The following is a 26,854-nucleotide window of genomic DNA, read 5'->3' as shown; positions in this document are numbered from 1 at the left end:
ATTTCTCTCTCTCTCTCTCTTTGTAACAATGGTTTTGGCAAACTTAACTTGCACCACACAACTTAGCCAAAACCAAAAAGGGGATATCTGCAGAAACAAATGTAAGAATGTCTATTATTTCTTGACGTAATGTCAAAATGAACAAAACAAACTACATTAAGTGCCACACAATATAGTTGCTTATTTTCACCCTTCCTGAATGGCAGGAAAGCAGGCTGCGAGAAATATTTATAATAGAGGCGCTGTTGCAGAATTTCCACGTTTCCTGGTCCTGGGTTAGCCCAAAGACTCTGGGTTTTTAGGAACAGCGTGGAGTCTCTGGGATTTCGGCCCGTCTCAGCAACTCTGCTATGTGATGGGCTACCGAAAAAGGCTATTAATGGCCAATTCCATCAAGGAGTGGAAGGAGACGCTGCAATGGTGCATAAATCCTGCCCATGATGTCCAAGTCAACACACAGTGTAGTGTTTTGTTGTTTAATATGTCGACGAAGTCTTATGAACATGTGCGTGTGGTGTCTGGTGACATAAATCTCTGGGTTTTTGCTTTTCCAATGTAGGCAGGACTAAGCTGTCCCCTTCACACCTATCTTTCTGGGGTCTTCTTTTATTTGTCCTGGTGAGCCTTTGCACATTATCTCCTTACACCGCCTTTATGCACCCTCTATTCTAGATTTGCGTTCCTCCCCCACTTTGCTGCATGCTCTCTCGCTTGATTGTTACCCACAAACCATACAAAGGCCTGCCACTTCCAGTCAAATTAATGTCAGGCAGGAGAGAAGCCAGATCTTCAACTCGGTCATCGAGTGACTCATGCTTGGCGGTTTCCCAGCACACACGCACTGAACTCGCTGCTCAGTCATTGAGCCCCTCGCCCGGGCTGCCGTTGTAATAGATTAGTAGGTCAGTCAGTGGGAGCTGTGCTGGCACCCTCTGTTGATAGCTGCTGCTGCTGCCCCGCTTCCCTGGCTCTAGTTGCTCTGCCACCATGCAAGGTTTTTGCATATTTTCTTGCTGTCTGGCAGTGCGGGCAGAGAGAGGAATTCAGTAGACACAACAAACAATTCTGTGGATAATTCTCAAAATCCACAAGTGATTTAAAAAAATCTTTGGGCATTGTGAAAAACTGCGCTCATTAATTCATGTTTTATGCTGAACAATCTGTGCTGCAAGTTTGGACTGTTGCTTGCCATGATTAAAAGGTATGAGAAGCATAACCTGGGCATATGTCCATCTTTGTACCAACACACTTCCTCATTCTATTCGCCCCTTTTGATATCCCACCCAGGAAAGGTGCAGAATGAGACATGTTTTCTTTGTTGGCATAAAAAAGCCGCAGATTTATTTTCACAACATAATAAACTCACAACATTGCAAACAAACTTTGTGAAAATAGTTCTGAAGGTGCAGCGACTGCTCCGTGTCCAAACCTTGCTTCCCCCTTTCCCAACCAAGTCCACCGTAGGCCAAAGCCCCCCCCCCCCCAACTATTCTTGTCCGAGCCCCGCCTGCCCTGGCAGGTGTTCCTGGGCTGGGGGAGTGCCGTTTAGTCGGGGGAAGCTGAGCCCTCATTGCTACCTCAAGCACCCCTACCGCTTAGGCCCCCAAGAAGCGATGGTCCCAAGAAGAGCAAAGACCCTTCCAGCTTTCCCATGGCTCATTCGGGGTCTGTATCTTGCCACTGGTCGCCAAAGCACTGTCTCGCCATTCTGCGACAGCAACAGCTAGGCTTTGCCATTCTGCCGTCGTATAAGCAGGGTGGGTGGGAGGAAAACAAAAAACAACAGGTCCTCCGATGCGGCGGGCGTCCTTCTGCTCGAGCTGGAATCTCCTGCAGAAGGAAGGCAGGCCGCCTGGCACGCCCCTTCTATTGTTTCCTTTCGCTGGCATTTCCTCGTCCTGCACACCTCCCCTTACCCAGGGGAGAGGGAGGAGAGGACCGTGCCCACGTTATTAGGGCGCCTCCTCCATACTTATGTCGTCACCTCTAAAAGCTCTTCTGCCAGCTATCGCTAATGCTATGAAACACACATAAGCAAGTTGTTTTCCTTCAGTGAAAACGCATATTAATTAATTATTCCTGTCCAATTTTGATGCAGTTGTCAATGGAAGAAAAACGCCCAAACCACCTTTTTGGAAAGTGAACACATAATTGCAATGTTGGTGAACGGTTGCTGCTGTGGTGAGTGGATGGTATAGTTTCATGGTGTTTCTGCAATCGCTGGTCTATACGTTTGTTTCGGCAGACTACATGAATGCGCCGCAAACAAAGCAAATTTAGTGTTTGAAGGCAGCGGCCGCCAGGAATCAAATTTAGGAGGGGCACAGAGGGGGCCAAAGACAAAAGTAGTGGGGCACAGACAAAAGTTGGGGGGCCACCTATAAAAGGGAATGTGTGACATCACAAACCACTCCTGCAGAGAGGCTTTTGTGCACACCAACTACACACACTCTACTGCACCTCCCCTCCCATCAGAATGCAGGCACGGAACCATTCAGTGACTAATGGCCCATTATTAGCAGTTTTTTGCACTACATTCTGATTGGATGGAGGGGCTGGTCTTAGCTGCAGAGGGAAAAAAAAGCAAGCGAGGGAACAGGGGAAAAAATACAATGACATTCTAATATGGCCATGAAGAAAAAGAATCCTGTTGTTCAGCTGCGTTGACAGTGCAGCTCAGCTGTGGTGGGGGTGGCAGGATTTCAGAGGAGATGCTCAGGCCCTCCATACCCCCTAGCAACGCCACCGTCTGAAGGTAGTGCAGAATGCAGCAATTTGGAAACTGAGAAATTAATGTGTTTTTTTTATAACGCAAACTTCTGTTGAACTGAGTGACGTTGCTTCTAAGACCAGCACGCTGCCCCTGTGCTATCCTCCTTGTGTCTCGTGTGTATAAACCTCCTTGGGGCCTTCAGCATTTCAAGCCTGCTGTATTGGCCTTCCCAGCTGTGCATGGCAGTGGGGCATGGACATGGGGCCTCAATTGGTGGCTTGGAAGTCCAATTCATTTGAACATTGTTAGAACAGAAGCCAAAAGTCTATAACTACACAGGCAGTGCCGGACTGGGCCATAAAATTGCCTCGGGCACCAATGAAAAAGTGGCCCACAGTTGCAAATGGCTATTCATTCCTTTTCTGACACTGTTTGAATAGTACCCAAGCAGAGTTTTTGGATAAAATGTGATGCAAATTGTGCATTAGAAAATTATTTATTCAGCAACACTGGTCACAACTACCAAGCATTGTGAAGTAACTCATCAAACTGGCCCACATTGACCAAAAAAGTGACCTACTTTGACCCCAAAAACTGGGCCACACCAGCATTTTGCATTTTGGTTCGGCCACGGGCTTCTTGTCCTATAGGCCAGTCCGAGCCTGTACACAGGTCTCAGAAAGGCAAGAATCGAGCACATTTTTTCTCCCAATCATTTCATCAATACATCATACATCGAAAAGATTATACAAAAGATTTTGTTAAACGACCCACGGGGGAAATGCAATTCATCCATTAACGTATCCTCATAGAAAAGACAAATGTATTTACATTCTGTAAAAAATAGAAACACATAAAGGTGCCCCAAACACAATACTGCTGAAGCAGCAGTGCTCAATGTGTGCTAAATATTTCATAGGGGTAAAAAAAGGGAACAAAGACCAGGAAGAAGAAATGACTAGTGACAACATTCAATTTGTGCATAAATCAGTCAATGAATCATCCTAATTTGATAAGAAACATCAGTTCATCAGTTCAAAGGCGGGCCACATTTTCTCTAGACACACAAGTCCAATAATACAGTTGGTGGATAGGTTTCAGCGTTTCTGGCCCTTATTGCGACCAAAAGTAGTGTACTGAACCACACTGGCGACTCAATTAAAATAAAGGAATCTACCCTGGACTATAAAGGGGTAGTGCTGTGGGCGAATCTATGAGGTTTCCTTGCATTTTCTTTGCTAAATGCAACTTGCCTAATTTTTTGACCTATTTTACCACTTTTCTTTTAACGAGAATAAAAGCAAGGGGACACCACCTGCCGCCTCGCTCTATCCCCGAAGCCCACCGTGTCATGATCTCTGCTTCCAAAAGATCAGGACTTGCCCGACTCCCTTGGAAGCAGACCCATAACCCCGGTTCCGAGTGCCAGCCAGTCCCAATTGGGACCTTTTAGACCCTGTCCTGGCGCCAGTGGCACCAGGCTCATAAAGATGCCCAGTCCCAGCGCTGGAAGCGCCGGGCTCATAATGCTTGGGTGGACTTACCTGCAGCAGACCATGCTGCTTACTTACCTGCCAGTTGAACCCCTGATCCTCTTCTGTTTGGGACTACTTTTCCTGTTGGGTGGGGCAGGAGCCACTCCCTAGGTTCAGAACACTGGAACTCTTCTGGAAAGCAGGAACTCTTTTCTTACCTAGGCGTGGCTGTGGAAGGAGACACCTAAGCACTACAGGAGGCTATTTAAACCACACCCGATGGATGAATCTTGCTTTGCGTTATTCTGCATTCTCTGCAGCAGAACGCTCATCGTGTCTTCTGCTTCTGATCCTGGGCCTAAGGGAACAAAGGCTTACCATCCTGGAATCCAGTCTTCAGCAGCACCTGTAAAGACAAAGAAAGAACAGGTTAGCACTACGGTCTTCAATGGCAGCGCATCTCTTACCTGGTCCATCGGCTGTCACCAACGCCTCGCGCTGCATTCCGGCATCTGAAAGACAAAGGCTTACCTACTCTTCGCATGCTCCAGAGGTCTTCGCACTGCATTCCGGCATCTGAAAGACAAAAGGTTACCAGCTCTTCGCACGCTCCGGAGGCCTTCGGCGCTGCATCCCGCATCTGAAAGACAAAAGAAGGTGCGTTTAAAGACATTGGGCAACTTTATTACTCACGTGCCATTACTCCTTCCCACGCCGAATCCGGTGGGTATTCCAGCACCCTTCAGCTTCTCTAAAGCTCCGAACTTGTACCTGCATCTTCAGCGACCTCCGACGAGGGAAGAGGGCAGGAGCCCCCCTCCTCTCCTGCAGCCACAAGCAGGATCATTAGGCAGCACGCGAAGTAAGTGCAGCCCATTGCACTACACGGCCTGCCTGACCGTGTCCCTCCTGCATGCCTGACCTGCCCATGCCGGGCGCGACGCGGCACCACAGCGAGGCTGAGCCTCGATCCGGCCCATAATCTACATCCTGCATCCGCCGGCAGGCGGATGCGCCGGCCTTGTACGAAGGCCGTACAAAGGCCCTGTTTGCGCCCAGGACCCCCTTCTTCAGCGACCTCCGACGAGGGAAGAGGGCAGGAGCCCCCCTCCTCTCCTGCAGCCACAAGCAGGATCATTAGGCAGCACGCGAAGTAAGTGCAGCCCATTGCACTACACGGCCTGCCTGACCGTGTCCCTCCTGCATGCCTGACCTGCCCATGCCGGGCGCGACGCGGCACCACAGCGAGGCTGAGCCTCGATCCGGCCCATAATCTACATCCTGCATCCGCCGGCAGGCGGATGCGCCGGCCTTGTACGAAGGCCGTACAAAGGCCCTGTTTGCGCCCAGGACCCCCTTCTTCAGCGACCTCCGACGAGGGAAGAGGGCAGGAGCCCCCCTCCTCTCCTGCAGCCACAAGCAGGATCATTAGGCAGCACGCGAAGTAAGTGCAGCCCATTGCACTACACGGCCTGCCTGACCGTGTCCCTCCTGCATGCCTGACCTGCCCATGCCGGACGCGACGCGGCACCACAGCGAGGCTGAGCCTCGATCCGGCCCATAATCTACATCCTGCATCCGCTGGCAGGCGGATGCGCCGGCCTTGTACGAAGGCCGTACAAAGGCCCTGTTTGCGCCCAGGACCCCCTTCTTCAGCGACCTCCGACGAGGGAAGAGGGCAGGAGCCCCCCTCCTCTCCTGCAGCCACAAGCAGGATCATTAGGCAGCACGCGAAGTAAGTGCAGCCCATTGCACTACACGGCCTGCCTGACCGTGTCCCTCCTGCATGCCTGACCTGCCCATGCCGGGCGCGACGCGGCACCACAGCGAGGCTGAGCCTCGATCCGGCCCATAATCTACATCCTGCATCCGCCGGCAGGCGGATGCGCTGGCCTTGTACGAAGGCCGTACAAAGGCCCTGTTTGCGCCCAGGACCCCCTTCTTCAGCGACCTCCGACGAGGGAAGAGGGCAGGAGCCCCCCTCCTCTCCTGCAGCCACAAGCAGGATCATTAGGCAGCACGCGAAGTAAGTGCAGCCCATTGCACTACACGGCCTGCCTGACCGTGTCCCTCCTGCATGCCTGACCTGCCCATGCCGGGCGCGACGCGGCACCACAGCGAGGCTGAGCCTCGATCCGGCCCATAATCTACATCCTGCATCCGCCGGCAGGCGGATGTGCCGGCCTTGTACGAAGGCCGTACAAAGGCCCTGTTTGCGCCTGTTCGCGGTATTGAGCGCCTCTAGAAAACACCTATAGATAGACCCAGATCTGCATCAGGAACTCAAACCGCCCGTTCTCTCCATGCCATCGCTGTTGTTTTTACCATCCAATCTCGGAGCATGTATCTGCAAACACCTGCATATAAGGCTCACAGCACGAAGGTAAATTTATAGGCAAACGCTCAATAGTATCCTTGCAGCTGCCTGATTGTCCCTACATCCCCGCCCAAGACTAATTTAACAACCTTACCTTCCCATCGGCTGACGTACCGCATTTCTGCTATTGTGATTTCTCTAATGATCTGCTCCTCCATAGTAGTATATATTGTGGCCCATGGTCATGTCCAATCTCCCTTTGACTTTGCTGAGCTCTGTGTTGTGCCCTATGGTCGCCATTCGACCACATCTTACCTAGGTTGAGCTTTGTGTTGTGCCTTATGGTCGCCATTCGACCACATCTTACCTAGGTTGAGCTTTGTGTTGTGCCTTATGGTCGCCATTCGACCACATTTAACCTAAACTGAGCTTTGTGTTGTGCCCTATGGTCGCCATTCGACCACATCTTACCTAGGTTGAGCTTTGTGTTGTGCCTTATGGTCGCCATTCGACCACATCTTACCTAGGTTGAGCTTTGTGTTGTGCCTTATGGTCGCCATTCGACCACATTTAACCTAAACTTAGCTTTGTGTTGTGCCCTATGGTCGCCATTCGACCACATCTTACCTAGGTTGAGCTTTGTGTTGTGCCTTATGGTCGCCATTCGACCACATCTAACCTATGCTGAGCCTTAAGTTGGACCTTGTTGCGCCCTAGGCATGCTTCATTAGTGAATGCTAACCTACTTATGCCTCGTTAGCGAATGCCTCACCTAGTCCAGCTGTGCCTTGCTACTAAATTGCCCATTTGTGCCTTGTTAGTGAACGCCCCACCTAGCCTTTATGTGCCCCGCCACTGAACGCCCATATGCACCTTGCCATTGAACATCCATTTGTGCCGTGTTAGTGAACGCCCCACCCTGCCTATAGTCCTAAGCACCCACGTGCATATATTTGGACCCACTAAAAATGCTGCATCCATTATTGCACTACAGCACTATAGCTGTTACTCTAAGTTTTATCACCATGACCCAAGACCACCTTACGGCATCTCCTGCCTTGATATCAGACCCGGCCTTACATACGCTGCCCAACATAGTGACTAATAACCCTACCAACTCTTCACCAAATAATATTAGCACCAGAGGTGAAACCCTCACCTCCCTCCCACGCACCTTACTACACAGAAATCTTACACTTCGCGCAAGACTCACACAACTTTATGAACCACCTAGAAGAACCTTACCATCAACCAACCTAAAAACAAATTACCCACATAAACCACACCAGACGGTAACAACAAATATCACTACAATCAAAACACAAAAGTCCAAAACTTCAGATACCAACTCAACTACCCCTAGCCAAGCAAACATGCCCAAAGAGACGCTAGTACTCAAAGGAGCACTCCTGAATGCGAGATCCCTTGTCGCCCATGCCCTCGACATAGCCGACCTCATTACAGAATACAATCTGGACTTCCTGGCAGTAACCGAGACCTGGCTACATAACGCAGCTGGACCATCTCTAATGCTAGCCATTCCAGAAGGCTACACCATAACAAGACAAGATAGGGATGGCACACGAGGTGGCGGAATTGCCATCATTTCCAAATTGAGCCTCTCTCTCAGAACATCCCCTCCTCAAACCCTACAATCCTGTGAAAATATCTCGGTCAAATTCCAGATAAATAACATACAAACCCTCACCATCCACCTAATTTATAGACCCCCAGGTCCTCTCGGTACCTTCGACGAGGACTTGCATAGCCTGATCACCAACAACCTTAAACCTACCTCCCAGCTTCTATTATTAGGAGATTTTAACCTTGGCTTTAATGACCCTAGGACAAACAAGCCTCAGACATAGCCAATACCATCAATGCATCAGGCCTGTCTCAGAAAGTCAACAGACCCACTCACTCCAAAGGGAGAATACTAGACTGGATAGCAGATTACAACTGCACAGCCTCCATCACTTCCATCTCTCCCCAATCATGGACAGATCACTCCCTTGTAACCTTTAACCTATCTACAGCCAGACCCTCTCCGACGGTCCCATTGCTAGCCCCGCCTTGTCTAACCAGAAACAAAAAGAGTATTACAGCGGAAAAAGTCATCCCTGCCATCCTACCCACGTTAAACGCTCTATCGGACAATCTAGACCCTAGTACTCTAGTTGAAGAATATAACAAAATTATGCTCAACACACTGGACAAAATCGCCCCGCTCAAACTTAGAAAAAGCAAACCCAAAGCGCACCTTAACAAATGGTTCACTCCCCAATTGAGAGATTTACGACTCCTAAAAAGAAAAAGTGAAAACTCCTGGAGACTATGTCCCTCTATCGAAAATAAAGCAAAACTATCCTCCATCTCCTCTCACTTCAAAAAAGAAGTGAACCTTGCCAAAAAGAACTCCTATGATGAACGTATCACCAACTCTAATTCTAGCATGAGAGAACTCTTCGCCATACTGAAGGAATTAGAGTCACCAATAGCCATACCAGACTTAGTTACCAAGGATAAGACCTGGTGCACAGATATTCAAAATGCGCTAGCAAATAAAATCAATACACTTCAAACCAAAATACAACAAAAAAAAGATATGCTCAACCTTCAGCACTACCCTAACACCTCTACATATAGTATCCCACCAGAGGCAAACAACAAATTTCAATTCTCCAAAACATCCCCACTAGAAGTAGAAAAAATCATTCTCTCACTCAAACCTTCTAACTGCAAGGGTGATATCTGCCCAGCACAGTTAATAAAAGACGCTGCCAGAGACCTCTCACCATTTATCTCTAAATTAATCAATGCCTCCTTCACATCAGGCACTATCCCAGCCAATTTAAAACATTCCTGGGTGCTCCCACTTCTCAAAAAACAGACCTATTACCACTGTGCCATTCCTCCTCAAAATATTGGACAAAGCTGCCTATATTCAGATACAAAAACACCTTGACCTGTATAAGCTCCTAGGAGCAAGACAATCTGGTTTCCGTCCACTTCATGGAACAGAAACCGCCTTAATTGATTTAAAGACGCAGGTCGACGAGCTGAGGGATGGAGGAGGAACAGCACTCCTGCTCCTACTTGATCTCTCTGCAGCATTCGACTTGGTCGATCACAAGGTACTCTGCAAACACCTGGATTCTGCTGCCCATTTCTCTCCTGAGGCCATCAAATGGCTCGAATCCTTCCTCAGCGAAAGAACAATGAGAGTTTTTTCCCCATCGGCCGCAGCTGACCCTACCCCTATATTATGTGGCGTTCCCCAGGGCTCCTGTGTCTCGCCTACCCTATACAATATCTTCACCAAGCCCTTGTTCGATGATCTAGACCTTCTGGGTATCACCTACACTAACTATGCAGATGATACACAGATTCTCCTCCCGCTTTCTGGGGATCATAGGAAGGACTCGGAATTGGTGAATAGGGTATATCTCGTTATTCAAGCATGGATGGCCACACATGGCTTGTGCTTGAATGACGACAAGACGGAGATGATAATCCTGGGAACACATATGAACACCAAAAAATTAGGTCAGGAATTCTCCTCCTTCAATATTGATGGAAATCCTATCAGGGTCTCTAAGGAAGTAAAAACCCTCGGTTTCTACTTGGATTCCACACTATCTTTCGACAAACAACTAAAATCCTTGGCCTCTACCACCGCATACACCTGCAAACTGATAAGAGCAGGCAAGCCCTTCCTCTCTAATGACAGTTGCATGATCTTGGCTAGAGCACTTATCCTCTCCAGGATCGATTACTGTAATGCCCTTTACAGTGGTGCCAACAAATCTACCATACAGAAACTTCAAACGCTCCAAAATAATGCTTTGCGAGCAGCGCTTGGCATAAACAAAAGAACACACATCTCCACCATTAGACGCCAACACAAATGGTTATCTACAAACCACAAAATTCAATTAAAAATTATCTCCCTGACACATAAAGCTCTTAACAACGCCGCCCCAAGCTACCTCACGAACAAAATGCAAAAAAAAACCTCTATTAGACCTACCAGAGCTACCAATACTAACTGTCTGGTAGTACCTAGATTTAAACTTACCACGGTCGGTGGGAATAGTTTCCCTGTGAAGGCGGCCAAAACCTGGAACCTATTACCCAACAATCTAAGAGCAGACCAGCCGTACTCACTATTCAGAAGGAATGCTATCCAATATCTTATCTCCAACGACCACTAGATTTAGGCTTATAATATTCCCAGACTTGACACTTGTCCCTCTCCTCCTTCCCACGATATGTTATGCGTACCATCCTCTATGTAACTCATCGACCTGCACGATAATGGTCCTGCACATTTGTATACATCTGTATACTATTACTGTAACTTGTATAATTTGTATAATTTGTATAATTTGCACAACTTGTATATTATCTATAATATCCATTACTGTATCTTGTATAATATGTATAACTTTTACTGTATCCTGTATAATCTGTAACAATGTAAGTTTCGCATTATCCTACCTGCTGCGCCCTTCTACCTACGGGTCTGGAGCGCATTAGAAATAAAACAAACAAACAAACAAACAAACAAAAGGGACAGTTAGTGCGCATCGTGAAGCAGGCTACAAGCGCTTACTTACGTGCTTCCAGGCGCTTCTATTCCTCACGCGGGTTCGATCCTCAACTCTCATCAGCCCGCCATCCGCCATCGCCGGAACCCTGCAAAACAAGAGATATCATTAAAAAAGACTTTTAAGACATTTGAAGTGCCCAGAACTTACCGTTCGTGCAGTTAACGACGGACAGCAGTCCTCTGAGGTCAAGAGGCCTGCACCCTTATCCAGTGGAGAAACTGGTTACGGCACCCTGCCCCGAGGCAGATGGAGAGCCCGGCGTTCACTTACCTAAGGTGAGGGTGTTAACCTTTGGGGTTCTACAGGAGAAGAGAAAGGGAAGAGGAGAGAGGCACCCAATAACCCCAGTTCATTAATCCCATATTTTCTATCTGCAGACATCTTACTCTTCGAGTCAGAAATACAGTGCACAGAGGTCCAGCCCAAAGAGCCAACCGTGTGTTACACATCACCTTTGAAGATACGGCATTCACCCAGTCAAGACCGGCGCCTCTGCGGGAATCAGGTGAGCGTTACAGAACGCAAAGCCTATCGCAAAACTCCCACCCAGGCGCTATGGAAACCTCGGATACCGACCAGCTAGCCCAGTTACTTGGGGAACTAAGAGCAGAAGTGCATGCAGCCCGTCAGGAAACGAATGCTCTAAGAAGGGAACTGATTATTTCCAAGGAGCGAACAGACGATCTCGCTAGACAATTGCTACAGTCACAAGCCGGACAAACTCTGTTACCCGCATCAGGGGTAAATCTTCCTTCAACATCCTCTACGAACCCAGTGCAGATCAACCTACCTGGGAATGTACCTCTGGCTCCGCCCGAACGATTTTCTGGTCACCCAAAGAGGTTTGCAGTATTTATTAATCAGTGCCGGTTGCACTTCTTATGCCGGCCAGCAGCCTTTCCAACTGATCAAGCTAAGGTAGCTTTCGTGCTTTCGTACCTTAGTGGCAATGCGGCAGACTGGTCGATCCCTCTAGTTAATCAAGATGATCCGGTTCTCCATGATTTTCAAGCTTTTCAGCTCAGTATGGAAAAACTGTTTGCAAGACATTCACAGGGGCAGGCCTTGGACAATGAGCTCCTTTCATTGCGACAGGGTAATCAAGACCTTTTGGCCTATATTGCGTCTTTCAACAGACTGGTAGTGGAAACTCGATGGCCTGAGGACAAAAGGATTACGCTGTTTTATGGAGGTCTACGTGGAGAGCTCAAAGATGTGTTAGCCCAAGTAGTGAATCCCCCGCAAGACTGTTCGGACTATATTGACTTAGTCGTTCAAATTGACCACAGACTGCAGAACAGGAAGGCCGATCGTTCCAAGTTTGATGCTCGAGTATTTTCCAAACCACCAACTCCTACCAAAGGAGTAGACTCCGGGGAACCCATGCAAATAGGGGGCCTGAAAGGACCACTAAGACAAAAGGAGCGGGAAAGGAGAAAACAGCTGCAATTATGCCTCTATTGCGGAAACTCGGGGCACTTTCTTCGAGACTGTCCGGTGAAACCAGCCAAGAAGGCAGTAGGAGCTGCAGTTACCAGGGTCACAAACTCTGAGCAGGGAAACGACCTCGCCCGACAAGAATAGAGGTCCTCTTGCCGAGCGTTAAAACCAGTTCCGTGACCTCGCATTTCGTGATACCTATGGTCCTCATTAGCCCTGAACATCCGGATCGATTACATGCGATTGAAGCTTACGTCGACAGCGGTGCCATCGGCAATTATGTGGATCATGAAATGGTTTTGAGGATGAATCTGACTCTTTGTCCAAAGGCTGTAAAGGACGTCATTACTACGGTGGATGGTACGGAGATAGCCTCCGGACCAGTAACGCATACCACCCAAGAAGTGACGCTAGTAAGTCAAGATGGACACCATGAGAAGATCGTGTTCGATGTGATCAAGGCCCGCCAGTTCCAGATTATTCTAGGAATTCCTTGGTTAGAGAAGCACAATCCTCAGATCGATTGGCGAGCAAGAACGGTTCAGTTTCCAGAATGTGTCTCTACTTGTCACCCTCGACCTGGTGTTGCACTGGCAGCAATTTCCTCGGAGGCTCCTCAGTTACCTCCTGAATACCTAGAATTCCAAGAAGTTTTCCGGAAGGATCAGGCTAACTCTCTACCTCCTCATAGGTCTTATGACTGCCAGATAGACCTGATACCTGGATCTACTCCTCCTTGTAGTAGAATTTATGCCCTCACCGAGCCTGAGAATCTTCACCTCCGACAATACCTGGATCAATACCTAGCGAATGGGTTTATTCGTCCTTCCAAGTCCCCTGCTTCCTCAGCTTTGTTCTTCGTTCCAAAAAAAGAAGGGGACCTTAGAACTTGTATAGATTATCGCGCCCTGAACCAGATCACCGTTAAGAATAGATATCCGTTACCTTTGATCCCTGAACTCCTGGACCAAGTCAGAAAAGCATACATATATACAAAGCTGGATCTTAGAGGAGCCTACCACTTGGTACGAGTAAAAGAGGGCGATGAATGGAAGACGGCCTTCCGCACCAAGTATGGGCTATTTGAATATCAGGTCATGCCCTTCGGACTTTGCAATGCCCCGGCCGCCTTTCAATATTTTATGAACGATGTCCTCAGAGAGCTCAGAGATGTGTGTGTTGTTGTTTACATTGACGACATCCTCGTTTATTCTTCATCGGAAACTGAACATCGGAAACACGTGAAAATGGTCCTCGAGAGATTGCGTCAACACAAACTTTTCGCTAAGTTGGAAAAATGTGTTTTCAACGTGACTGAAGTTGAATTCTTGGGATTCATATTATCACCTAGCGGAGTGCGTATGGATTCAAAGAAGGTCGATGCAATTCTCAAATGGCCATCGCCATCCTCCGTAAAAGGTGTTCAAAGCATGTTAGGCTTCGCTAACTTTTACCGCAGGTTTATCCCCGAATTCTCTCGAATAGTCCAGCCCATCACCGCCTTGTTAAAGAAAAACAAACGTTTTGAATGGTCTACCGAGGCGGAACAAGCTTTCCAGAATTTGAAGACTAGATTTATCTCTGCACCGATCTTAAAACATCCTCGCCCAGAACTCCCCTACATCGTTGAAACTGATGCTTCGAGCCTTGCCATGGGGGCAGTTCTATCACAAAAGGACCCAGTAACCAATCAGTTGCATCCCGTGGCATTTTGGTCCCGCAAATTCTCGCCTCCTGAAATCAATTACACTATTACTGATAAGGAACTTCTAGCTATCAAGTCCGCCTTTAAGGCTTGGCGGCATTATCTTCTGGGGGCCCGACACACCGTTACTGTGATTACAGATCACCGAAACCTGCAATATTTGAAAACCGCAAAAGCTCAATCCTCTAGGCAACTCCGTTGGGCACTATTCTTTGCCGAGTTTGACTTCATAATTACCTATCGACCTGGTACAAAAAACGGTAAAGCTGATGCCCTTTCTCGGATGGGAGTGGAAGAACATTTGATCAATCCTAAACCTGTACCTATCATTCCCGAACAAAGAATTCTAGGTGTAATCGCCACACAATCCATAGAGGAAGTTAAGGATAAAGCCAGGCTACTGGTAACTCCAGCAGACATACAGAATTGGCATCTGCAGGGAAAGGACTTTACGGTGAAGGACAACCTATTATATTTCCAAGAACGGTTATACCTGCCCAGCACAGATTTACAGAAAAAGGTAATCTCTTGTTATCACGATTCTTTAATGGAAGGACATCCCGGTATGACCAAGACTTCGGAAAAGATCAAGCGCTACTTCTGGTGGCCGTCTTGGAAAAAAGATATCAGAGACTTTATAATGTCCTGTGGAGTATGCGCCCAAAACAAGAGTCAAAAGGAAAAACCAGCCGGCCTCTTACGCCCTATTGACATCCCGCCTCGCCCTTGGCATACGCTTTCTATGGACTTCATCACCGATCTACCTCCATGCTCCGGATAAAATACGATCCTAGTAATCGTGGACCTATTCTCCAAGATGGCGCATTTCATTCCACTCAAAGGCTTACCAACAGCAGCAACTCTGGCCCGAGAATTTCTCGAAAACATCGTCCGACTGCACGGTTTTCCTTCAGTTCTAATTTCGGATCGAGGTAGTCAATTTATTTCTCATTTTTGGCGAAGTTGCTGTCGGTCGGCTCAAATTGATGTGGGACTTTCGACCAGCCACCACCCTCAAACCGACGGACAAACCGAGAGGACCAATCAAACTCTGGAACAGTATTTGCGCTGCATGCTACAACAAACTGAAAAAACTTGGAAAGATATCCTTTGGATAGCCGAATATGCCTACAATAACTCTGTCCACTCGGGAACTGGGAAGACCCCGTTTTTTCTTTTATACGGTAGTCACCCTCGAACCTCGGAGTTGGATCCACTCCAAGATCTTGGAACACCAGCAGTAGACCACCTGCATTCTACAATCACCCAAGCCTTTAAGGAAGCCGTTTCTCACCTTCAAAGGGCTAAAGAACAATACAAGAAAGGAGCAGACCAACATCGGAAGCAAGCCCCCCAATATCAAGTAGGAGATCAAGTCTGGTTATCCACCAAATATCTACCTCTAAAAGGACCACGCACATTCAACCCAAGATACCTTGGTCCCTATTCCATCACTACCATAGTAAATCCAGTAGCGGTCAAGTTGGACTTGCCCCCTCACATGAAGATACATCCGGTCTTCCACGTCTCTCTATTAAAACCCGTGCAACCTCAAACCCGACTAACTACATCTCCAAAACCTATTCTAGTTGATGGAGAACTCGAGTTTGAAGTCAAAAGCATCCTGGATTCCAAGATCTCCAAATCTAAACTATTTTACCTGATTGACTGGAAAGGCTACGGTCCCCAAGAAAGATCCTGGGAACCTGCAGAATATGTCCACGCGCCTCGTCTAATCAAAAGATTTCATCGAACATTTCCTAACAAGCCCAAACCCCCGGAGAACGGAGAAGCCCGGTTTGGGAGGGGCCTTGAGGGGGGGTGCTGTCATGATCTCTGCTTCCAAAAGATCAGGACTTGCCCGACTCCCTTGGAAGCAGACCCATAACCCCGGTTCCGAGTGCCAGCTAGTCCCAATTGGGACCTTTTGGACCCTGTCCTGGCACCAGTGGCACCAGGCTCATAAAGATGCCCAGTCCCAGCGCTGGACGCGCCGGGCTCATAATGCTTGGGTGGACTTACCTGCAGCAGACCATGCTGCTTACTTACCTGCCAGTTGAACCCCTGATCCTCTTCTGTTTGGGACTACTTTTCCTGTTGGGTGGGGCAGGAGCCACTCCCTAGGTTCAGAACACTGGAACTCTTCTGGAAAGCAGGAACTCTTTTCTTACCTAGGCGTGGCTGTGGAAGGAGACACCTAAGCACTACAGGAGGCTATTTAAACCACACCCGATGGATGAATCTTGCTTTGCGTTATTCTGCATTCTCTGCAGCAGAACGCTCATCGTGTCTTCTGCTTCTGATCCTGGGCCTAAGGGAACAAAGGCTTACCATCCTGGAATCCAGTCTTCAGCAGCACCTGTAAAGACAAAGAAAGAACAGGTTAGCACTACGGTCTTCAGTGGCAGCGCATCTCTTACCTGGTCCATCGGCTGTCACCAACGCCTCGCGCTGCATTCCGGCATCTGAAAGACAAAGGCTTACCTACTCTTCGCATGCTCCGGAGGTCTTCGCACTGCATTCCGGCATCTGAAAGACAAAAGCTTACCAGCTCTTCGCACGCTCCGGAGGCCTTCGGCGCTGCATCCCGCATCTGAAAGACAAAAGAAGGTGCGTTTAAAGACATTGGGCAACTTTATTACTCACGTGCCATTACTCCTTCCCACGCCGAATCCGGTGGGTATTCCAGCACCCTTCAGCTTCTCTAAAGCTCCGAACTTGTACCTGCAAGATAAAAGGGACAGTTAGTGCGCATCGTGAAGCAGGCTACAAGCGCTTACTTACGTGCTTCCAGGCGCTTCTATTCCTCACGCGGGTTCGATCCTCAACTCTCATCAGCCCGCCATCCGCCATCGCCGGAACCCTGCAAAACAAGAGATATCATTACAAAAGACTTTTAAGACATTTGAAGTGCCCAGAACTTACCGTTCGTGCAGTTAACGACGGACAGCAGTCCTCTGAGGTCAAGAGGCCTGCACCCTTATCCAGTGGAGAAACTGGTTACGGCACCCTGCCCCGAGGCAGATGGAGAGCCCGGCGTTCACTTACCTAAGGTGAGGGTGTTAACCTTTGGGGTTCTACAGGAGAAGAGAAAGGGAAGTCGAGAGAGGCACCCAATAACCCCAGTTCATTAATCCCATATTTTCTATCTGCAGACATCTTACTCTTCGAGTCAGACATACAGTGCACAGAGGTCCAGCCCAAAGAGCCAACCGTGTGTTACACATCACCTTTGAAGATACGGCATTCACCCAGTCAAGACCGGCGCCTCTGCGGGAATCAGGTGAGCGTTACACACCGCTTCTATAAACGCAACCAAACTTACCTTCTGTAGTTATGTGGTAATAAAAGTTATTAGAAAAACCGGACAAAAAACATTCAGCAAAGTTGCACTGGGGAAAAGTGAGGAATACCCTGCGGGCAACTGATCTTGCTCTGCACCTGGTTCCGTGTTAAGCCAGAGAGAGGATGTGAATAGATTAGTTCACCCACTGGTTGTGATGGTGTCTCCACGGCTATGGCAAATACTATCCATCATGTCCTTGGTCTCGCAGTATCCTTATAAGAAAAGAACTGCTACTCTACAGGCAGATTCACCTAAAATCACTGTACTTTGAAGAAAACATCAACACAGCAGATCATTTATTGCACATACCAATAATTTATAAGAACAAGGGTTGCTGATTCATATACTGTACCCCAAAAGAATAATCTTTAGCTTAATGACCCCTAACCATGTAACATTGTCCTAATCCTTCCCCCAGAAGCTCATGGTCTACCAAGCTCTGGTTCTCTCTAGGTTGGACTATTGTAACAGCCTCTTTCTAAATTTACCTGCTTCTACTCTCCGCCCTTTGCAACTAATCCAGAACAGGACTGTGAGACTTGTCCTTGGCCTTAAGCCCTGGCATCGTATCTCTCCAGCTCTGAAAATCTCTCCATTGGTTCCCAGTGGATGCAAGGATTGAATTCAAAACCCTCTGCATTGTCCACAAGGCTTTCTGAGGCCTGGGTCCACAATACCTTCAGCTATCCCTCTGCAAATACTTCCCCTCTCGAGCTCTTCGCTCCTCTACCACTTTTTTCAAAGAGACAAGCTGGGAGTAGATCTCTGTCTTCGGCTGGGGCCTCCCTCTGGAACAGCCTCACTGCCACTCTAAAACTTGAGGAGAACCATCTCCGAGTCCGGAAGCACCTCAAGACCTTCCTCTTTGCTTCTGCCTTTGCTGCCCCTCTCCCCTGCTGATCTGTTCTCTCTTGGCACTGTCACCTGGCCACCGTCTGTCCTCTGGGCCCAGGTACCTGCTCACCCTGCCACCCTCCCGCACTGCCTCCGGGCCACCTCTTGCACTGGGGTCTGTATCTGTACCCATAAAGCCACCCCCTTTTTTCTTCCTGCACTTATCAGACCTACCCTGTCTGTGGCCTTAAACCCAGCACTTGCTAATTGCTGACTGCACTAGCACGGTTTGTTGCCTTTATTATTTATTTATTATTATTTATTTGTTTCTCCTTTGCTTCGCACTCTCCACTTCTCCCCCCTTCCATGCACATTTCCCCTTCCCCTCTCCCTTGCGCTTACACGTTCCCAATATCACTGGGCCTAGTAAGATCGTTGTTTTGTTCTTCCTTGTTCCCCTCCCTTGCCTTGTCGCGCTCTGAAACACTTGTGTACGAGCGCGATAGAAATAAAATATCAATATCAATAATCAGTATTTGGACCCCTGAAACTCAGCTGTCCACCCAAAATAGTATGATTGTTAGATTTTACCCTGCAAGGCAGGCCAGCACCCTTTCATCATCACAAAATGAGGTCCCTCTAAAACTCTCTCAAAACATAACATTCTAGCCTCCTTCAAAACGTGGTATGAGGTCAGTGGATGGCATATCTTCCCACCTAGGCAGGCGAGCCTCTGATCTGCTTAGGGATTTGCTTGCCATCAAAGTTTCCTGTGTCCAGCAAAGTACAACTAACTTCCTGAAACATCTCCTCTTAATCCGTGGATCTGATTCTGAAGGTGCAAGGCTGTACATATTAAAATTATTCAAACCTTGCTGCAGCAATCTACCTTCACGCATGTACGAAAGGGAATTTCAAGATGGCGATGACCTCCATCAAGCCTTGTACCGTGGTTCCACACGGTATGGGCAATATCTCCAAAAGTGGCAGTAAAACTACAAACAATTACCATCTAACCGGTCCCGCTTTGAGACCAAATTAACCTGAATACCTGGAAGCAATCCAGTAAGAATGGTACAAGAGTGCGGGCTCAAGCTGCTTTGTAGACTGGTAACTGTTTGCTACTAGTTTGAGTTTTGGAGTATGCTGTGGGTGGAAGCAAGGGGAGGAGGCTGAACTGGAGAAATGAGAGAGCTGGTTAGCGGTCAGAATGGAGGTTGTAAATAGGGGGAGTAAGGAGGGGGTGGAAAGTAAAAAGGGAAAATATCAAGGAGGTGGTGGGAGGGAAAGAGGTGGTAAATATCAAGGACTTGGTGAAGAACATGGAGGAGTGGGAGTGAAGAGGAGGGGAAAGAGGGTGATGAGTTCAGAAGAGGAGGAATCTCAAAGGGAGTGAGGTGGCTGGAGGGAGAGTGCTAAGAGAAAGGGTGATAAAAAGACAGAGAGGAGGTTGTGATTAACAGCAAGAGAGGAAAAGGTTTCTATACTCTGGAGGAGGCTGAGAATGCTTTCAGGGGAGGATAGATAGAAAGTTGCAAGGAGGAGGCTGGAAATGGAGAGGAGGAGGAGCAATGGGGAGAGCCAGGAGGATATAGCATGAAGGAGCATGCATGAGAAGATGCAAGAGGAGTTAAGGGGAGTACAGGGGACCAATTGCCTTTTTGCTCTTATTTAACCTCTAACATGTTGTCTTTTTAATATCCTACTACACCTAAAAAGGGTAATATTTGATGTTCTTTGCAGTTAACATTATAATGTGTCACTTCCCAAACACCAGGATCAGCTCACTTAAAACCTCACCTTATCGTACATCCTGTTCAGAAGTCTGGGAACTACCGGGAAAATTGTTGGCCGCAGTGCTTTCATATCATCAGACAGCAAACGGATATCTCCTTGGAAGAACCCAATGCGGCCACCATGGCAGTACACAACAGACTGGTAAGGAAAAAAAACATGTGTTACTTGAACACATACATTGTGGGAGCGACGTTATATAGCATTCCCTAAATGGCCCACTTTTCAGAAAGTTGACCTACAGTGCCAAGAACAATTCTTTGTCGGGGCCTCATGGCATCTGTGGTTGTTTCACTAGCTGGTGCACTGTTGCCAAAAGGCCCTCACATTTATCCAGTCTTGGACTTTTTTCCCAATAGCACTTTTTACCCTATGGTTTGTTTGGTTACTCCACAATACGTATGGGTGCTAAACCCCCATCATGTAACGTGTTATGGGCCAAAAAGTGAGAAATGGATAAAGGTGACGCTGATGCCATGGGACCAGTTGACAACAGTGCAGACATGGTCACAATGTAGAACAAATGAGTCTGAATGTTTTCTGTAATATAGGTGTGGATTAGTGAGGTGAATTGTCTCCAGGTGGGGGGCTTCTCCTCCTGGTTTCAAAGTATTGTTTACCAACTCTTAATTTCTATAATGGAGTTGGAGGGAGACATAGATAACTCTAACTAGGCCTTAGTTGTATTGGGTAAGACTAGGGGAGTCAGCCCTGCTACCAACTATGAAAATCATTAAATCTGGCGCGCTGGTGAGAATAATGCTGAATGGTAATCTTTTAAAACAATCCAGTGCCAAGATAGAGTATATTTCACAAATATGATGTGCTTTTCTGTGATCAGTTCTAAATCGATACCATTTGTGATTGTTTCCACGAACCCAAGAAGAAGCCTACACTGTGTATTGTTAAAATGCAAACCTTTCTCCGTTTCTCCTTACCCCGATTCACGCAGGAACAAATTCCACAAGAGATTTCTGAAATCATTGATTATTAAGATTCAGCTTTATAAGGCGGAACACATTTGTCGACTGATTTCCGTGAGCATAGCTCACCAAATAAAGGAAACAAACTGAACATTTTTTCATGCATTGCTTATTTATAATCATGTTTGATTTATAATCATGTTTGCAACTGAATGCAGGTCATTTGACAACATAAACTCTGTGAAAAAGAATCCACCTTTCATTCGTCCACTTGTAGGTATGAAGGCTGGCTAATTTGGAGTAATAAATGAGGTCCCTGAACTTCTGCCCACAAAATTGATTCTAAATAGTGATTTTTATAAATGTTCATTCAGGCTGAGCTGCACTAGGGGGATTTATGTAGACTTCCCCACGAAGCTCTTGCAAATGACTGATCCGAGCAATTAATCTCAACATTTATGTACTACTCCAGTCCACATCGCCACCATGTAACTACTCTACAAAGCTTTCTGCTTCTGCTGTAAGGCACCTGACTCCAGACTGTGCAGCCAACAGTCTGTTACAATTTAAAGTATGCACTCCTTGACAAATACTATATATATATAAATTATTAGTTACCAGTAATTGTCTTTCTGTGGCTAGTATCTGCTTAGAATTACATGCTTTAGTACTGAGTATTACATCATGCATTTTTGAATTCGAAAAAAGGGGTGTCGAGAGGGGCGCACCTGCAACACTATTCCTACTCTATATGTGGGTACCCATGATGCTTCATACATCGTATTCGTAATTGTTTTCTGACTTGTTGTTTGATACAGTGTTTAAAAAACAGCATTTTGTGTGCCCATTTTGCTGCCGTGTTGGAGAGGAAAGGCGGGCACATGTGATTCTAAGCAGATACAAGCCACAGAGAGACAATTACTGGGAAGGCATATTTGCCTTCTGAGGCTTGTGTATCTGCTTAGATTCACATGCTTTGCATAGATTAGCCAGCAGTATTTGTTGATGGTGATGGGAGGGTTGAAGGAGCAGATGTAAATTAACTGTTTTAAACTGTCTTGACCCATCTGAGAATCTGCTCTTCTTTGTGTCTCGGCACAATAGTATTGTGTGAAATTGTGTATTGAACTCAATGTTGCTGCTTTGCAAATGGCTTCCAATGGAACATTAGCAAGGAAAGCAAGGGTAGCTCACATACCCCTGTTTGAATGAGCTCTAGGGGTAAATGGAATTATCTTGTTTGCAAGTCAATAGCGCACTTGAATACAATGTACAATCCATCTACCAATGGTTGCTTTACTAGCTGCATTTTCTTCTCTTCTTGTTTCCATGGAAATAAAAACCGGGTCCGTTTATCTAAGTTCCTTAATTTTGTCTAGGTAGTACGTTGCCGTCCGACGAATGTCAAGCATGTATAAAGCTCTTTCTCCTCTACTCTGTAGATTTTGAAAGAAAGCTAGTCACTAAACTAATTGATTGACATGGCATTTTGAGCTGAATTTAGGTGAAAATCTTGGGTGCGATCTTAGCACTACTTTATGTTTGTGTTTTGTTACAAAAGGTTCTGCCACTGACAGGGCTTGCAACTCACTAATACTTCTGATTGTCGTGATTGCAATAAGAAAGGCTACCTTATAAGAAAGTCCTTTTAACAGTGCTTTATGCATCGGCTGAGAAGCTGGACCCTTTAAGCATGCTAGTACTGTGCTTAGCTCTCATGCTGGTGGCGATGAGCCGCTGGAGGATAGATATGCTTGATAACTTCCATGAAGTCTTTAACTACTTGTATCTTCCACCAAAATATCTTTTGTTGTGATGTGATGTGAGCTGCTAAAGCTGCTAGATGTACTTTAAGTGAGTTGTAAACTAGCCCCGAGTCTAATAGGTATAAGGTAGATAACCACATCTGCAGCTGAGAAAAAAAAAATATGTTTTTTTTCCTACTATAATAGACGTGCCGGTGTTTGGGTTCCTTGCTTTGCGCAATATATCCATACATTGTGTGGGTAAATGTAAATGCCAACATTCTGTGACCCTTGGAGCCAGGCTGCTAAGTTGGTTGTCTGTGGGGTTGGATGAACTATTTCCTTGTGGTTCTGTGTAAGCAGACTCTGGGTTGGACAGAGTTTGATTGGTGGGCAGAGAGACAGGTTTAGTAGGTCTGAGTACCATGGTTGTCTTGCCCACGTTGGTGTGATGATATCATTGTTAGTTTCTCTTGATGTAACTTGGCAATTATCTTGAGAATTAGTGGTGTTTGGAGATAGGTGTATGCCAGTACCATGACCAACTCACCCATAGTGTATGGCCTAGGCACCCGGGTCATGAGAGCTTGAATGCAAGGTTTTGGCATTTTCTGTTTTCGCTTGTCGCAAACACATCGACTGATGGTTGTCACCATGTTGCAACCGTCTGTCTTAGTGTATTGATTTTGAGTTTCCACTGATGTTCTGATGTTAGAACTCTGCATAGGGTGTCTGCTCGACAGTTGCGTTCCCCTGTGTCTTTGAATGCAACAGTCCAAATGTCCTGTTCTAGAATTAACAGTTTTTTGTAACTGTTTTCTGCCTCGTTTGTTGATGTAAAACATTGCGGTTATGTTGTCTGTTTGCATGAGTATGCTCTTTCCTTTTCATTTTATTTGTAACAAGCTTAATACCATCTTGATTGCTCGAGGTTTTAACCAATTGATGTGGTTGTTTATTTGGGTATTTGGCCACCTTTCCCTGTGTGGTAAGGTGTTGACAACGTGCACCCCAGCCTGTTAGAGATACGTCTGTTGTTGTTAACTGTGCTGACAGAGTAGTGAATGGTCTTCCTTTTATCATGTTGTCTACTGACCATCACTGGAGGCTTTTATCTACTGAATGTGAGACTAAAACTAGAGGCCATTGCTCTGCCAGCCACTGTTGTACTGGGTGCATCCTGAGGGGTGCATGGGGTATTCTGAAAATGCATGATGCCATTATGCCTAGAACCCTCATTCCCCTTCTGACAGTTAATGTTTGGCCCGCCATTTATTGAACGAAGAGAACTTTCAATGCCTGTACCCTCTCTGGTGTTGGGTAGGCTGTTGTCGAGTGAGTGTTTAGAACTGGTCCTAGAAAACCTTTCTTTGGCTTGATACTAAACTGGACTTTTTCTCGTTGATAAAGAAACCCAGGCTGTGGAGAAAATGTACTGTCTGTTGCATGTGTAATAGGCATTCCTGTGCATCCTTTCCTGTTATTAGCCAATCGTTTAGGCAAGGATACACTGGGATTGCCTTGCGGCGCAGATGTGCTGTGACGACTGTAAGCACACAGCAAACACCTTGCTGAATGCACGCGGTGCTGGGGTAATTAAAAAAGGGAGAACCTTGAACTGGTGATGCTTGTTTTGTATTTTGGATCTGAGGTACTTTTGATGACTTGGGAACATTGAAATATTAAAGTATGCATTATTCATATCTAATAAAGTCATGTAGCTCCCTCTTTTTAGGAGATGGATGACCTTGTGCCTGGTTGTCATTCTGTTTGCTGGCCTTAGGTCTAAGACTCATTGTTTTGCCTTTTTTGGGAACCAGAAAATAAACTGAGTGAATTCCTGGGTTTACCTATGGCACTTGTTCTATCACTCCTTTTAAGATGAGTGCTTGGATCTCTTTATTTCCCCGCATAAGTTTCTATTAACATTAACAATATTAAGAACTGGCCCCCACCCACCCTCTCCCCCTTGTCCCATCTGAATCCCGATATGGTCTTTGCTTTTTCCTTGTTAGGGCGTAGTCAGGGTACTCTTCCCTAAATAAGGCCCGTGCACCTTCTGGGTCCTCCTCTTTCTCCTTCTCCCAACTGCCGGGCCAGCCTCTCCTTCCGCATCTCAATCTCTTTTTGTAGAAGCTTTAGATGTTCTTGGGGTACTGTTCTTGCTCTCAGTGGGTGGCCGCACAATTTGGCAAGAGATTTGGTGCAGTACCCTTGTCTGACTGTGCTTAACACACACTTATCTGAAGTTACCCATTCACATGTGTATGATGTTATCCTCCTACTGGAGTTGCATGCAAGGGGGCTATCACCGAGCAGTCATTTTGTGGAGGGTGGTGCCCTCCTTGAGGCCTGCCCTCTTCCACGTGCTCCGCCTCTACGAGGCTGTCGAATACCTGTATACCCTTCTGTTCCTTGCGAAAAAGAAGTCTGGTAACTGGAGGTACATTGTGGAAAATGTGAGTGGCCTGCTGGCTGACTATATGATTGGGCACAAAAGGACCGCCTCCCTGCAAAAGACCCCCTGTGTTGGAAGGTATTTGCAGTAATCTTCCCTAGACTTAATTGTCTCCTGCTCTTTTTTCCCCTTTTAGAGCATTATTGACAGCAGCCCCATACAAACAGTCTTCTCCCACTGGCTTGCCGAGAAAATTGTTTTTCGGGTTTAAAGCCTGGCCCCTAATCAAGTGTGTCTTTTAATGACAGTTAATCCAGTTATCAACCTTCCAGCTGTATCTGCCGCCTCTAGAGTATTCGTAATAACGGCATTAGTTGAATTTTTCATTTCTGTAATTCCTTATCATGGCTGATTTGAGAGGTTCAGCCACTTGATCTGTGAGGTGTCCCTCTGATCTCGGCTATATCTTGCCATCAGGGCAGTAGCATTTTCAATTCTGACCGTGTGAGCTGGTGATGTAGCTACCTTTCTACCAAAGGTGTATATTTTCTCGCTTTCATGATCAGGGGGATAGTCTATAGTTGATAATGGCGGTCCTCCCCTCTTTCTAGTTGTGGTGGCTATTAGAGAGTCTACTTTTAAGTGTCGTCCTCTTCTGCATCGTGGATCACTAGGGGCTGACTTGCATTTTATCTCTGTTTGTGAGTTTACAGCCTTATTTTGTACTGGGTTTAATGGTGATGGTGTAGCCCTTTTGAGTATACTTTTAAGTAACTGGATTGATTGAGAGATAGATTTCCTTTAAACTATGTTCAATGAAACCTGTCTCTTCTTCAGGTGCGTGTGTCTGAATATCAAACCTAGTAGCCCCTCGTTTAAGGAGATCAGCATATAGAACTTGATTGTCTGTCGGAGGGGAAGTAGTGGGTGGTTGCTCTATGCCCGGCAATGGTAATGTACAATAATCCAGATCAATGTTGTCCTCATCATCTACCACAATTTCGTCATCTGAGTATTATTCCTCTTATAGGCTTTTCCTCGCCTATGATCTGTGCAGGGATTATTTCCCCCTTTTTACGTACAGTGGACTCAACTAAGGTATCCCATTTTCTCTTTTTAGGGAGTTTATCACAAAGCTGCATGAAGGATTGCATCTTTCCTTAAATGCTAGCAAACTCTTTCAACTGACCAACGTGTACCTTGAGGTGTGTGTTGTGGGGTTGATTTTCTAGGTAACGTCTTCTTCTATTTCTGAATTGATGAGGAAACAGTACCCTTCTTCTGCAGACAATAGAGTTCCCTTTCCCTTGACAGATGTTGGAATGGATGTTCCATTCCCTTTTAAAGATGGCGAGATGGAAGTTATTTTCCCATCTACGGATGACGAGATGGACGTTCTATGTTTTTAAAACTTTGAAAAGTCTTTCAGAACTGATTTTTCTCCACTCTGCTTCAACCTTTGTTCGCCTGCTTTGTATTTAGGTTTCACTACCTGCATTCAGTGTTATTTTGTTGTTCTGTGTCTCTGTTACCCTAATCCCTGTTCGGCCG

At 46.6% G+C, this 26,854-nt stretch overlaps 1 protein-coding gene across 6 annotated transcripts in view; it reads right to left on the bottom strand.

The window, feature by feature from the left end:
• ACSL6 (acyl-CoA synthetase long chain family member 6) overlaps positions 1–26,854 on the bottom strand; it is a 774,575-nt gene that overhangs the window by 331,011 nt on the left and 416,710 nt on the right. For all 6 annotated transcript variants that reach the window (XM_069652522.1, XM_069652521.1, XM_069652520.1 and 3 more), the window contains one exon: positions 20,244–20,378. In XM_069652522.1, coding sequence (XP_069508623.1) covers positions 20,244–20,378 — 135 coding nt within the window. The remainder of the gene's footprint in view (positions 1–20,243; positions 20,379–26,854) is intronic.

The sequence above is a fragment of the Ambystoma mexicanum genome, chromosome 3p (assembly GCF_040938575.1).
Source record: "Ambystoma mexicanum isolate Mex_15411 chromosome 3p, UKY_AmexF1_1, whole genome shotgun sequence".
Classification (NCBI taxonomy): Eukaryota; Metazoa; Chordata; class Amphibia; order Caudata; family Ambystomatidae; genus Ambystoma; species Ambystoma mexicanum.
Note: the sequence above shows the minus strand (reverse complement) of the source record. Positions and strands in the feature narration are given on the sequence as shown.